A 15519-nucleotide genomic window follows, 5' to 3' on the forward strand; every position below is an offset into this window, starting at 1 on the left:
CATTTGGCTACAATGCTATACTAAAGCTACCAGCAAAGTAACATTAATATCCAGAAAGAGAATTGGGTTCTGTATACAGTAAATGAATTTTACAATCAATTCAATGAGAAATAAAAAATGAGATATTAAATGCACAGATCTAAAGGCACTCTGAACTCTGTCTTTCCTAACTCATCATCTGCTATAGTGAGGTGGAAATCACGTGCAGCTTACTTAATTCTTCCTTAGAATGGTAGTGTTTATTGGAAGAGAGGTGAAGTGTGTAATAACTTTCTTCCCTCCTAATCTTGAGCACTTCCCAGCTTCTAGTAGTGAGCACTCCATCTCAGTACAGATGAGGTAGGAGGAAAGTCAGACCTGCTGGGCAGGAAGAGAATTTGTACAGGGCTAGTTGATTATAAGTGAATAGGCGTGGAGAATGTCAGAGACAGAATCACAGACCTGACAGGAAGAAGCGTCTGTGTGAACCTTTCTCACATCTGGATTTAGCTTTTCTTGAAATTTTTTAGCCTTCGCCATTCACCAAGGCTGATTTCTTCTCTGCAAGTCATGAGGTACTGCTCCTGCCCCAGGATAAAGTCCTTTGGAGTGGATGTCATTAGTTTGGGGGATGGTCCTGATCTCATTCCAGGAGGTCTGGTTCAGGTTTAGGTCATTCCATTGGCCTCATCTACAACTGAAGGGCAGATCTCCCGGCCCCTCCATAACTCCCTGGGTGGGGAGGAAAGGCCTCTAAGCTGATAGTCACACTCCATGTATTTCTAACTCCCCTCTACTGGGAGATGCGCTGAGGTGGGTGGAACTGGAGTGCTTTAGATAGTTTCAGGTCTCACTGTCCAGGAGAAAAGCATATGACTGCCTACCTTTCCCAACATACACACCCACGCCTCTACTACAGTATTCACTGGTTGCTGGTAGAAGTGCAGGGACTGTGGACAAAAGAGAATGTAAGTATATTTTAGCTTACTCTTCTGCTTCACCCAGGAGAAAGCTTTATAAGCATAGACGTAAATGAGATATTTCTTGCTGTTTGGTGCCTATCACATCACTCTCCTCTTCTCCCCTTAACCGCCACCCGCGCATAGACACACACAACCAGCTTGTGCACACACTGTGAGCAGAAACACAACCCGCTCCTCCCCTGCCCCTCCCTCCCTCCCGGCACAGACCGATCAGAACTTCCCCTGGGTCGCGGCCCAGCGATATGGAGCGGCCCTGGCGCGGAGCCCTGCTCTTCCCGAGTCGTGGGTGGCGCGGTGCTTGTTTCCCTCCCCTCCCTTTCCGGACCCAAACGGGGATGTATCTGGGTCAGCCTGGGAGGGGCTGGACCTGCCAGGGACCAGCGGTTGAGGGGGAGTGGGGGGAAGGGGTGGCGATGACAGCATCTTTCAGGTTTTTGGCTTTCCCGAGATTCGCCCCGTCCAGCTTCTCACCTCGTTCGCGCCGAGCGAGAGCTGATGCTCCGGCCAGTCTCGGCTCTAGGAATAGGGTGTGGGGAGAGCCTGTCCTTCCTATCTGGACCGCCACCCCTCCATTCTCTGCTAACAATACAGCGCCCACCCAACCCCCAACACGCACACACATTCCCCAAGGCATGCTCCGCGGGCAGGCGGGCGGCGGCGGGTCCCCCCCGCCCCAGGAAAAGAGCAATGGAACAGTTCACGGCCGCCGCGAGTTCCTGGTCTTCCTTCCTTTCCGGTGATAAACGGCGGGGCTACAAGCCAGTTGCTGCTCAAGATGCTCCACCCGCGGGTTCAAGCCTCTTTCTCTGGGCCCTCCGGGGGCCCAGATCAGGACCGATGGCCCCATTACCTCCGCAAGGCGCAAAAGCTGAGCGCCCGGGCGACAAGAGGCACGACCAGGGCTGGGGCGCGGACCCTCGGCCGGCTCCTGCTGCCTCGCTTCCTCCCTGCATGGTCTTTTGCGCCAGGGAGGAGCTGGGTGTGCGTAAAAGCCGCATCTTCCCCAGACGCTCTGGCTGAGTACGCCTGGGTGAGGTCCGGAGGGTCAGGGACCTTCCTGGCTCCCCTCCCTGCGAGCTCTGTATATAAGCCCAGCACGGAGGAATCAAGGCCACAGGTCCTCGTTTCCTTGAGGCCTGGCCCCTCCCTCCCCAACCTTGCTTTCCTTAGCTCCAGATTTACAAGTGTTTGCTCTTCCTTTCGGTGTTAGGGAGAGAAGCGGAGGAACGAGTTGAAAATCAGCTCTGGATTTCTGCCTCCTGTACACAGCTATCTCTTTACCCTCTCCCTCCTTTCCCTACATTGCACGCTGGGCGACTTCTGTAGCCTCGCCTATCCCGAGCGCTCGGTCCCGCAGCTGGGGAGCCGCTGATGCTCTTTGACCCGGAGCTTCCCGAAAGGTGCCTGCCCCCGCGGGTGCTCGAGGCCACGCAGAGGTGTTTCTTCCTCCCCACCTCACTTCACCCACAGACCTCTCTTGCCATCATTTCATCCACCCTTATATAAAGCACCGCTCCCCCCACCCCCACCGCCTCCGCCACCCTGCCCGGCGCAGCGCCCCCTCCCTCGGCTGCGCCTGGGCGGGCAGGGAGCTGAAGGGACCGGGACGCGCCTGAGGCGCGCAGAGCTCTCCAGCAGCCCGCGCTCGCCGCGCCTGGGGAATTGGCTGTGGGCGAGGCGGCCCGAGCTGCCCTTTATCGCTCGCCCCGCTGGTCGCTTGAAACTTTATCAGCGAGTCTCGCCACTCGCCGCAGACGCGAACGGGGGGCGGGGGCGCGGCGAGGCGCCGGCGGCCGTGACGAGGCGCTCCCAGCGCTGAGCGCTTCTGCTCCGGGCACGCATGGCGCCCGCACACGGAGTCTGACCTGATGCGGACGCAAGGGGGTTAATATGAACGCCTGTCTCGTCGGAATCTGGCTCTGGCTCCCTCTGCTCTTTACCTGGCTCAGCCCTGAGGTCAGCTCTTCATGGTGGTAAGTCCACGCGCACGGGCACCGAGGGGTTTTGGAGATGGGAATGGAGACCGCACTGGTCACATAGATCCTTCCCGGCGGCGCTTCCTCGCAGCCGTGGCAGTCACGGATTCCGACCCAATCCCCGCTGCTGCCCTCTCCTATCACCCCTTCGCTTTTCCTCGGAAGGCCATTCCGGCTTTGACAACTCCAATCCTTCCACCACTACCCCCACCCACTATACACATACATTGCCCCTCAAACGAGAGCTCGGATGTGTGGTTTATTTGGATCCAGCTGAGTGACAAGCAAAATCGGGATCTTTTAGACAAGCGCTAGCCGGGTCTCTAGCTCCACTAGCAGAGACGTCTGTGTATGCGTGCGCACGCGCGCGCGTGTAAACTCACCTCCAAAACTACAATCTTCTCCCTCTGCTCCCACCCCGCAAAACCCTCAAGGTAAACCGACGGGCCGATTCAGGCAGGCGCAAGCCGTAGAACCCGAAGCGTGTGGTTTTGCGTTATTTCTCGCCCTTCCACATTCCTAGTGCTTCTCCCCAGTGGGGCGGAAAAACATTTTGCTACCCCCAGGTAGAGACTCCCACCTTAACAGAAAGCTCCAGAAATCGGGGACTCTAAGACGCTACCCTGTTCGAAATCAGTCACCTCAAAGGGTAACTTTGCTGCTGTCCCTTTATACGGTGATCTTCTATCTATTTTGCAGAGTGAAGGAACTTTGAAACCTAACAGGTTATCATCCTTAAATGTTACAAGGGGAGAGGCTCTCCCCACTCACAAACTCTTCTCTATCTCCTTCTGATCTTGAGAAAAGAGAGTTGAGAACTCTCTAACGTTTTTGCACCTAAAAACTTCAGAACAGACGCTTAAAACTCGATTTAGAAAGATCGGTTATCTGTTATGAAGTGCTTTTTTTTTTTTTTTTAAAGAATCTGGCAAAAGTAAGGCATCTTGGCCAAATGAAAGACTAGAGCAGGAAGCTTTAGGAAGACATGAGCTCTCCAAAGAAGCAAGGCAAAGGATTGATAGGAAGAGGGGTTCAATTCCTTCCTAAGCTGCTTTGAACAGAAAGGCGTTTAGCCTTGACATTGCTGACACAGGATCAAAGATTGATTTATCAGAGTGACCATTTTTCAATAAAATGACTATTTCTGTTTCCATGGGTGTATAAACATTATTTACTGCCCAGGCTTTTTGTCACATTGTCTCTCAGCTGTCACTTAAATATATTTTGGGGGAGTCACAGCTGTAACGATTTTATGATCATATAAAATAATGAAAATACAAGAAAAAGACATTCTCCTTGTTTGATCGCTTCAAAAGACACCTATGGCAGCTTGGGTTATATAAAAGGTACCTTTCTAAACATTTCACAACTAATAGAGAACATCTGGGTAGAGATGATGATGTAATTTTTTGTTAAAGTTTCTTTTCAAAAGTACTTTATGAAGCTATAACACTGTTTGATTCTTCCAAACATTTAGTATCCTTAATAACAATAGAAAGATTTTTTTCCAAGGTTCTCTATAAAGCCAAAAAAGAGCTGGAAAATGGAAATATTTAAAGGATTCTTTAGTAGGAAAAGAATGGCATGTCTGTGCAGAGAGTGTAGCATCAGATCCCAGTAGGTGCTGATTAGACAGACAGTTTCTTTGAGACACTTAAACATCAGATCAACAAAATGGCAGTGAGGAGCTTCTAAAGGTCTACTTCCTCCAAAACCAAGTCTGGACACACTGTATATTGAGATCAGAGCCTTCTTGAGAAAAATGTCTTCCAAAAACCTGTTGGCCCTTCCCCTCTCACCCCATTCCTGGACTGCAGACCTCGCCTCTCCCACTCTGCCCAGAGCCTCATCTGGTGGCCTTGGCTTCATGGCCAAGAAAGAGTCAGCACTTAGTTTTGGAGTGGCTTCTACCAGATCACTCACCATACCTGCCGTGCCACTTCTCCAGTGAACTTAAGTTTAAAAAAACAAAACAAAACACATTTTGCTTTCTAATATCCCCTACAGGATAAAGAATTCATATTTGAAATACTGTCTTGAACTTTTCCCACTCCGGGGAAACACCCTGCCAGGCCTTGCTGTTCACTACTCTCCCCAACACTGGTCCTTCCTAGGTACATGAGAGCTACGAGTGGCTCCTCCAGGGTGATGTGTGACAATGTGCCAGGCCTGGTGAGCCACCAACGGCAGCTGTGCCACCGACACCCGGATGTGATGCGTGCCATTGGCCTGGGCGTGACTGAGTGGACGATGGAGTGCCAGCACCAGTTCCGCCAGCACCGCTGGAACTGCAACACCCTGGACAGGGATCACAGCCTCTTCGGCAGGGTCCTGCTCCGAAGTAAGTCTCTCGCCTTCACACGGCTCACGGGCTCTGCCCTCACACACACACACACCCTTATTTGGTCTTCACAGTCCCTGCCCGTCTTGTCTTGCATTCTGTTCAGTCGAGAAGCTTGTTCTGCTGGGTGCCATGGGCCCTCTTTTACAGATGTGGGCTCGAGAAATCAAGAAGCCTGTCTAAAGTTCTGGAGGAGGCTGGCCGCGGGTCAGGATACAGTGTCCTCGGCTCTGTTACCCATGTCCCGTCATAACCCTGCCTGTCCCCTCCAGGTTCAGATTTTGTCTCTAGGAGAAAAGGAAGCAGCAGCCACAGAGCGCTCTTGACTTTTAAACTCTTCTTTCTGGGACCTGACCCTTCCAGAAGGATTTAGCAGAAGATTGGGAAAGAATGCCCACATCTTTTATTGGCCATAAATGGTCATTGTTACAATAACAAATCAGTGTGATTGGGAAGCAGAGAGAAACCTCTGCTTGTCACCTTTGACCTCCCATTCAGCTACTCCATCTTGGGTCACTCTGTTTCTAAACTTTTTTTTCCCCCCCAGTAAACTGTAAATTCTGTAAGGCAGGGACTCATTCTGCCTTCTCTGCATTTTGCTTGTATCTCATATGTTGTAGGCAGCACTCATTCATTGAATGGTTGAATGAATGAACAGATAAACTTGCAGTGAGTACCTATTCTCCAGGTACGTTTTAGGCAGAAGGATATTTATGGAAGGTGGGGTGAGAACCATGAATGCATCAAGGTAGACCTTCGACATATTGAAGGTTTGGTTCTGGATCACTAGTCATTGCAGTAAAGCAAGTCACATGAATTTTTTTGGTTTCCCAATGCATATAAAAGTTATGTTTAAATTATATATATGTATATTACATTATGTATCCATGTCTATTTGGAGAAGGCAATGGCAACCCACTCCAGTACTCTTGCCTGGCAAATCCCATGGACGGAGGAGCCTGGTAGGCTGCAGTCCATGGGGTCGCTAGGAGTTGGACATGACTGAACAACTTCACTTTCACTTTTCAGTTTCATGCATTGGAGAAGGAAGTGGCAACCCACTCCAGTGTTCTTGCCTGGAGAATCCCAGGGATGGGGGAGCCTGGTGGGCTGCCGTCTCTGGAGTTGCACAGAGTCGGACACGACTGAAGCGACCTAGCAGCAGCATACATGTCTATTAACTACTGTAAAAACAATGTACATACCTTAATTTTAAAATACTTTATTCAAAAAATGCTGTCATCTGACAATGAAGGGTTGCCATAAAGCTTCAGTTTGTAAAAAAAAAAAAAAAATCACAGTATCCGTGAAGCGCAATAAAGTGCAATAAAATGGGGGTATGCCTGTGGTTTCCTCACTTTTTTTAGAAAGCACATTGAAAATTATCTAATTACATAATAAACTTAAATGTTCTGAATGTGGAAAGTAGCTCACTAGCTTGTATACAAACAGAGAAAATTAACTGAAAATCGAATCCTATTTTTTTAAAAAAACCATCCCTTAACCTGGCCTTAGCAGTTTCTTCAAGAAGCAGCGCATCCCATTTGCTACTGGGAAATCTGACTGAAAACACAACAGTCTATGCGTGAATCGCAGAAACAGGAAGTTTCCTCTTGTTTTTGCCCACTGCCCTCCCCTACCCCCTTCCTAAGAAAATTGTTCAGGCTGTGCACTTGGTAATGCTTAACAGAGGGTGTTTCTATCATGTAATCATCATAGCCCTAGGGTTTTATGAGGCCAAACGCATAACTGAATGTCTCTAAAAATCCCCCAAGGGCGTAGTGCTCTCACTCTTAGTGTATCCCTAAAGTTAATTTACTGCGATATTCTGCAATTTTATTCTCTAGTTTAAGAAGTATATTCTTCTGCATTCCTTTTGGAGTTTCGATATGACATCGCAAAATTTTTGAAAGGATGATAATAATAAATTTCAGCTACATGGAATTTTAAGACTTCACCTAGATTAGTTCACCAGTGAATCAATCAAAGTGCTGGACCTTGTCAAAGAGAGTTTGCAAATATCTGGCACAAGAAATCTTTGCATATATTATGTACAGGCTCTCGGTATTTAAGATGTATTAGGAGTGTTCCGTTTCAAAGTTCTCACAGCCATTTCCAATGATTACAAATTAAGAGTACCTCTCATTTATAAAATGATCACCTACAGAGTCTATCTATGAAAATCCATTAAGATGTCTCCATAATGAAAAAAAAAAACCCTTTAGATCACAAATCAAAGGAAGCAAGTTTGACCACTGATCCTAAAGACAGTATATCTCCCAAAGCAGGAGATTCATTCATAAAATACTTTAACTTAATATCAGCAATATTGGTTTCTTCAGAGCTGTACCGTGGCTGAGAGGGAAAAGGTAATAAATAGAGAAAGCATAACAAGTTTGACTCAATCTAAGGCTTCAGGTAAATTAGAGATTATAACTGTATTTCCTTCAGATTTCTTTCATATGAAGCTGAATGCTCTGCCAAAGCACTCAAAACTTAGAACACTCATGCTACACAATTTCTTTCCAATCTTCACAGAAGGCCAGATTTCTTCCTGGACATTTATGTAAACTCCTGTGACTGTCAGTGATGATTTTGTGTTGGTTATGGGAAGGCTGAATTTGGCCTAAGGTAGCTTATCCTGGAAATAATCACGAAATTCCAATGAAGCTATCCAAAGAGTTTTACAATTAATTGCTTGGAGGGAAACTCACATCTTAGAGTTGTAAAGAACCCTCCTTCGGAAACCTAAAAATTCTCATAGATGAATAGGAAAGGCAAAGGGCAGTACCATATATAAGGAGAACATAAAAGTTACTAACGTACCCCATGGTCACAGAGAAATGGAGAACATTTGCCTCTTTTGCTTTAGCGAACAAGAGTTAAGACCAGAACAGTTTTTAGGAACTTTTGTAATTTGCTCATTGAACTGGCTGTCCCCAGACATGGGCAGAGAAACGTAAAGACAGAACTAGTAAACTTAAAAATAATCTGACAAGAATTTGCACATGCCTCCAGAATTCTAGAATAAGCCTTAAACAAAAAAAGGTCATTAGGTAGCATCCCTGCTTTCTTTTTTTAAAAAAAAAAAGAAAAACAAGCATTTAAAAAAAGAGCTGCATAATCCATAGCCTTCCAGAAAGCCTAGCTTCTAATGTTTTGCCCTCCCAGTCACCTATACTAGCCTATACACTGAGTGAACACTGCTTGACTTATCTCAAACCAAAAATTAGAGAAACTTCAATAGTAACATAATAGCAAGTCTAAATATCACCATTCAGATTTGGATTTTGTTTAATATTACAATGGCTTTAAGCAGAATCAGTTTTTCTAAAAAGCCTAAGATCAAAATTTATTTTGTTACACAGCCAACTCTTGAAATGTGCTACTATTTTGCACATAGCATTTAAGTGATTCATCTAAGACACTTAACTGAAAACATCTTAAGGCTGTATCTACATGATACCAAAACATCTGGAGGTAAAATGAAAAGTCATTCCATGTGCTATTTTTTTATTTAAATAAACAAATATCTAACTATTTAGTAATGAGTTTGAATAATAAATGACACATATTCAGAAAGGTGATGGTTTTGCTTTGGAAATTATTTCTTAAATGTAGCAGATTTCGAGTGATTTTTTTCTTTCAGCCAATAAGTCAATGTACTTGTTTGCAAGTTAAGCCAGGATGCAGTCTATGAGTAAGCAATTCATTCCCCTACCAACTTGCAAAATACTGTCTGGTCACTGACATTCTATCATCTGGATCTTCCCTAGCTTTCCCCTACAAGACCACCTCCTAAAGTTTCTCTTCTTTCTCCTTAAAAAGAAAGATTAGTACATAATAGACTATGCATTTGAGAATTTCCCTCCATATGATATCTCTAAATGTGGGCACTGAACTCCAAATTCAAAACCAGGTTTTAGCAGACCAATGGGATGACTATGGACAAGGTATTTTTTTAAACAGTAAAAATGGGTAAGATAAAAATTTTATTTATCTGAAAGCTGCTACCAGAGATTAAGCTACATCTCCATCTATTAGTCACCATTTTTTACAGAACATCTCAATTTCACTTAGAAAATCATCTGTGATCCTTATAATATAATCTGGAATTCTAAAACAGCTCCCACGACCATCACATTTCTCTCCGGAGAGCACTACCTGCTACCTATGGCAAATATTCATATAATTGATTCTACTTAACTTCAAGGCATGATTGATTCCTTTTCTTGGTTTGTTTGATGATTAGAGGTTTCAGGGGAGATTTTTTTTGAAGGCTGAGGTAAGTGCCATTTAATATGGTGTAGATACGTTTCCCCGATTTTTAATAATGAGACTAGCAGAGCAAATATTGCAAGGGATGTATAATAAATTTTAGCACTGAATGACAAACGGAAACAAGTAGGGCTTCGATGCGAAAAGGTGGTTTGTTCTCCCAGCTGCGTGGTTCAAAAAGTCACACTTGTTTTGACATATTGAATCACCAAAATGGCTCTCCATTTGCTTCCTTGCATTGGCATTAGCTTGTTCAGCTTCTATTTTGATTGTTAATATATTTGCTGCAGCAACCATTAATAAAAAGGCATGCTAATAACAATGAAATACAGCTCCACTTGAAAAATGAGGTGCACACAGACCCTAAAGAGCCTTATATCTGTCACTATACCACAACACCGTGTTATGAGTTACTACAGATTATTAAAATAATTTAATGTAGTTATTGCACTGAAATATGTACCTTTCAGTCTGTAAGTGAAAGTAGCCTGTGCTCTAATAAAGAACAATTCTAAGAAAGCACCCCAAAGGGTTTTTGCCCAGGTCTAATTATAAGCGGTAAATTTGTTTCCTTCCAGAAAAACCAAAGAAAAGCTTTTCACTGTCTTTCACCCAATACCAGTGATTAGCGCAGGTGTTCCAGAAGAAAGTAAATTCACCTTAATAGTTAGACGTAGCATGTAACTCAAGGCTATTGCATATTGCCTCCAAAAATCTCTCCCTTACTTGCAAGTTGATGCCAAGAGGGGATGGTTACTGCCACGAACTGTCTTCCCACCTCAGCCCCTAGATTACTTTGAATTCAGCATTTCAGTAATAACCATTTACATGCATATGAGTGCCCTCCATAATGCCTGGAAGGTTTTTTCTGGGAGAGCTGTAGTGGCATGAATACCAAAATATGTTATGGAACGACAGAATTGTAAAATTCAGATGGTATGGTGTAGAGGAGGAACCGAAGGCCTAGACACATTTGTCTCCTCTCTTCTGGGACACATGAGATTCTAGGGTAAAGAAAGCACATGTACGAGACTAACGTGTGCAGGGCAGACTCCTGCTGCATTTTCTTGTATACTCTATTTACTTTAAGGATAGTTGTTTCACAGTTATCCAAATTGACAAAGGCTTGTAATAAGTGCCATGATTCATATTCAAGAGCGAGCCTTGGCTCTAGGAAAGAATTCTTCAAGAATACTTTGTCAGAGGCAGAACAAGTATTAAACAGCCATCATGTGAAAGTTATTCACAACGAGCCATTCCAGACTACTTTTAAGAACAGCATTTTTGTTACAGGTAGCCGGGAATCTGCATTTGTTTACGCCATCTCTTCAGCTGGAGTTGTATTTGCCATCACCAGGGCCTGTAGCCAAGGAGAATTAAAATCCTGTTCCTGTGACCCAAAGAAGAAGGGAACCGCCAAGGACAACAAGGGCACTTTTGACTGGGGTGGCTGCAGTGATAACATTGACTATGGGATCAAGTTTGCCAGAGCGTTTGTGGATGCCAAGGAAAGGAAAGGCAAGGATGCCAGAGCCCTGATGAATCTTCACAACAACCGAGCCGGCAGGAAGGTATGGACTTCGACAGTGCTCACTGTGTAGACTGCATGGCCTCATAAATCACTTAAGCCAAGCGTATCTTAAACTTTCCGAGAGTTACAAAAATGCTTATCATCACAGCTTCCCATTGCCCCCCAGCCCAGAGCTGTTTGCTCTAAAGAATACCACCGACTGGGCTAAAATATCCCACCTGCACTCCAGCTTCCCTACCACAGCGGAGGTGAAAGAGTCCACCTGCTGCTTTTGGCAGTGGGTACAGTCAAGTGTCTGTGGTCTCTCTGGATACTGTACCATGTAGTCACAAGACAGCATCTGTGGCTGAGGCTAGGGCTGCTTCCCACATACCGATGGGACAGTGAATGCTTGTATCTAAGGGGTTTCAAGACCAAGAATATCTTCTCTCAAACTTATCATGAAAGCAGCTCACCAGGCATGGCTTGTTGGCTTGTTCTAGATTCAGGGAGGCTCTTTTTAGAACCAGACCCCAGTTTCACTCTTGAAAGCCCCACCTTGGGTTTTCTGGTACTGGATGAGTAAATGCGCCAAGGGAAGACATGCCCCAGAGGTGCTTTGGCCCCTTAATTGCTAGTCCTGCCTAACTTTTTGGGTATCTGGTCAGTATTCATTCCCTAACCCCTATTTGTTAGATGAGGACACAGACCCTTCAGAGCTCAGGGTCACCTGCAGAATCAGAAGAAATGTCAGGACTAGAATTCCAGTTTCACCTCCCAGCCCCAGGGTGGTTTGGCCTAGGATTAAACCATTTTAATGCCAATGATCAATCTACTGATGAGCCATGTTTGGGGATATGGTGGCATGACCAGAATAACAAGAGAATCTGAATGCTGCATGTTAGGCCTTTGTGTAAAAAAAGCATAAACCAGTTGGGCTAATCACTCAGTCAGAACCACTCTAAAATAACCTAATTGCCAATGAGAAGAGATAATCATAATTTGTCTTTTATCAACACAAAATCAAAATGTGCTTGATATTAATATGTAAAGAAAGATCAGCATAAAATTGAAAAGTCCCCAGGGGGGCTTTAATAGGAAAAAGAATAGAAAAGAATGCAGATCTGTTTGGATGAAAACCCTTTTACTAGGCTCACAGAGGGAACAGATCTCATTTAAAGGAAGTTGGAAGGAAAGAAGTCTTGCTTAGCACATGGAATAAGATGAGTGTGACCTGAACTGTTTACAAATAGTACCTTCTTGAACTTTGAAAATCAACATTCTTTATTTTCATGAATTTATGAACTTACAGTGACTACTGCCAAGAATATAGACTACAGTTGTGCAATCCTACAACTATTGGTAATTACTGTTTATGCAATGGCTCAGATAAGGAAAAATTTACATTGACCTTTGTTTTGACATTGATACCACATGTATAGATTATAAAGTGTGGTGTCTTTGATAGGAGAATGCTGCTCAATTATTCAAGCACAATATACAGATCTCTCAGACTATCTACAGATAAGAGCATATGGTTAGACTGCATCCAAAATAACATTGACTCATCAAAACAAATGTTAATTTTGCTTAGTAGGTCATTAGATATTGAATGTTTCCATTCTTCAAGACAATAGATCTCAGCTATTATACTGTAGGCTCTGAATCAATATGACTTTTAATGTAAATCACATGATTCCTCACTGGGTAGAGGTGAACAGCTGTCAGGCCTCAGATATTCTCCTGCCTACTCTGCAAAACTTAGGAGGCTACTTTTGATTGGAATAAAAGTGCACACACTGCCTTTTTAAAATGTGGCTTTAATTAATGGTGGGTGGGCAGACTTTTTCAAGGAGATGCATGATGTCAGTGAATATGAACTTTAATGAGAGTAAATGTATTGAGATAAACATGCGTCTCTAATTCTCTTCTTGCGGTCATTAGACCCCCAGCCTCTGCTCCCCCTTCTTACCAGCAGAAGGTCTGTGGAATCAAAATGAAAACAGGCTGGGGTGTGTTTGAAGGCAAACCTCCTGAGCTAAGCCTCCAACTGGCCTGGCTCTAGTAAACCCCAGCCTCCAAAGCTGACAGCAACATTGATTCATTTGTTTTTTTATTCTTTGCTTTTCACTATTTCCCAAATTGTCCAATATGAACATTTTCTACTTTTTTAAGTGGGGGTGGGGGGGGAGGAGTAGGGCCAATACATTTTAAAAGAAAAGCCATCTATTTCAAGATTGTTCTGTTTAGCCAATGCTACACATGAGAATTCAACACTGCCATCACAAAAGCCTTAACCTTCCCCTAATATTTGAGCAGTTTAATTCCTTTATTATAGCGGCTGGTTAGAGCACCCTCATGTGTCTCTGTACTGTAATATCATTTTAGATCTGTGCTATTATATCATTTAATTTTCATCACAGCTTCAACAGAATTTGTAATGATGTTTTCCTGAAACTCATCTTGAGTCTAGTTTTCTACCTCCAAATAGGGCTATTAATAAGTCTTGAAAAGATAAACTACCTTGTTCAAAACATTTTATGGGAAAAGACATTCCATAACTTCTCTCAGCAGTTCTTTTTAGGTCTAAAGAAGCCATGCTATGAAAGTTTGTAAATTGCATTGTAAGGTAGGTTAAGGTAAATGACAAGCAAAAGGTACTTGGTTGGTATCCACCACTTGTTTCCTCTCAGGATCCAGAAAATGGCTTTTAAATTAATCCACTCTTTCTACATGAAGTAATCCCAACTTCTTTTACGTTTCCTGAGAGAATCTGTCTCTAAATAGTCCATGTACCCAATCAAATACTGCCCTTCAATCACTGGACATTTCCATAATAAGAGAGGAATTTCATAAAGATATTTTCCCGCAAAAGTATTTCTTACCATAGTGAAGATGGAACATAGGATGTGAAGCAAGACCTGCCTTCATTTTAACCCTGCAGTAGCAGTGGCTTAGATCACTGAATTCAGCTCTCTCAGATGTAAAAGGGAGTACAGAATGCATGGAAAGACAAGGGAAGGGAACAGAAGAGAACCTGGCGCATAGTAGGTGTTTAGTAAAAGTTAGTCCCCCTCTTCCTCCCTTAGTGATGTGAGGGTTATCTGTAATTCGGGGTACAGAATCAGCCACAAATCCAATTTGAGCTGGTATTTAGGATTCAATCTGATTTCTGCAAGTACCTAGAGACTCATCTTCAAATACAGTCCAACATACTAATAAAAAATAGGCATAAAAAATAGTATTCCCTAGTATACAAAAGACGATCAAAATCCTTTGTAATTTGATTTCTAAAAACCGCTATAGGAATAAAAAATAGTATTAGTATTTTTGTTTTTCAAATAAGGAAATTGGGTCTCAGAGGGATCAAGTGACTAACACATAGGGGTACACAATCATGAGTACTGGGCTTGGGGGTTCAAACCCTCTGCTTTCACCCTTTTGTCTTTACCTACCTTTCTGTGTTGTCTCTGTTGAGAAGGATAAACACAGTATTTCTGTATTTTAAAAAATTAAAAACAAAAAAACACAGCAGCAGCTGCTGCCCTTGGAAGGTAGTTTACTGATGATTTTTCCCCTTTGTGTGTGTCTTAATTTCACAAGTCTTCTAAAGTGAATATGTATTATTATTTTTAATAGAAGGGAAAACTCTGTTTTAAATGCCAAAAACATAAATTCTAGTCACCATGAGCATGCCTAAAGCAACTCAGCCTTATTTGGTGGGATTCCCAAAATTTCAACTCAAGGCACAGCAAGTATGTGCTGTTGGGTTAAATTTGGGGAAAGCACTGTTTTTGGTACTGTGGCATATGGAGAAAAGAATAAAACAAAGTTCTGACCACAGGAAACTAAATCTGAGTCAGAGAGACAAGTGAAATACAACTGTATATAGTATATACATTGTAGAGAGTATAGGGCGAGGAAGCCCTAATACTATATGATATAGTAGAAAAATCACCCAACAGAGCCAGTCAGTTGAGGAGAGAAAGGCTATGTCATAAAAGAACTGGATGTTGGAGATAAAGGTTTCCCATGACTGAGATAGGGCAAACGCTTTCCAGGATGAAGGGCCTCCAAGTCACAGAAAGATATGAAAGCAGAAAAAACATCAAAAGTGAGGAATGACAAGGGTCCCAGGGGAGCTCATGACTGAGCATTAATACGGCCTGAGGCTTCAAATCTGAGTCTTGGCCAGCTGTGGAGAGCCTCAAATGCCATGCTGAGATATTCAGATGCCGCTGTGAAGCAACAGGAAAGTACTGAGCAGGAAGGTACTGAACAAGGTACTGGGGGAGATGTTAAATACTTAAGTTCTATTTCTATGCGTTGTTAATTTCTCTAGAGTCCACTTTAAAAGAATGATAGATTTCAAAATTAAAATCTTCTGGTTTGAAAGAACAACTTAAAAAAATGGCCTCACTAGGAAATTTATGAGAAATTTTTACCTCCCTG

General features: G+C 43.5%; 1 protein-coding gene across 1 annotated transcript in view; it reads left to right on the forward strand.

Moving 5' to 3' along the window:
* The first annotated feature begins 2578 nt into the window (after nucleotides 1-2578).
* Nucleotides 2579-15519, forward strand: part of WNT2 (Wnt family member 2) — a 45873-nt gene continuing 32932 nt past the window's right edge. The window contains exons 1-3 of the mRNA XM_040260871.1: nucleotides 2579-2935; nucleotides 5053-5279; nucleotides 10851-11128. Of these exons, the coding sequence (XP_040116805.1) occupies nucleotides 2853-2935; nucleotides 5053-5279; nucleotides 10851-11128 (588 nt within the window). The 5' untranslated portion in view covers nucleotides 2579-2852. The remainder of the gene's footprint in view (nucleotides 2936-5052; nucleotides 5280-10850; nucleotides 11129-15519) is intronic.

The sequence above is a fragment of the Oryx dammah genome, unplaced genomic scaffold (assembly GCF_014754425.2).
Source record: "Oryx dammah isolate SB20612 unplaced genomic scaffold, SCBI_Odam_1.1 HiC_scaffold_18, whole genome shotgun sequence".
Classification (NCBI taxonomy): domain Eukaryota; kingdom Metazoa; phylum Chordata; class Mammalia; order Artiodactyla; family Bovidae; genus Oryx; species Oryx dammah.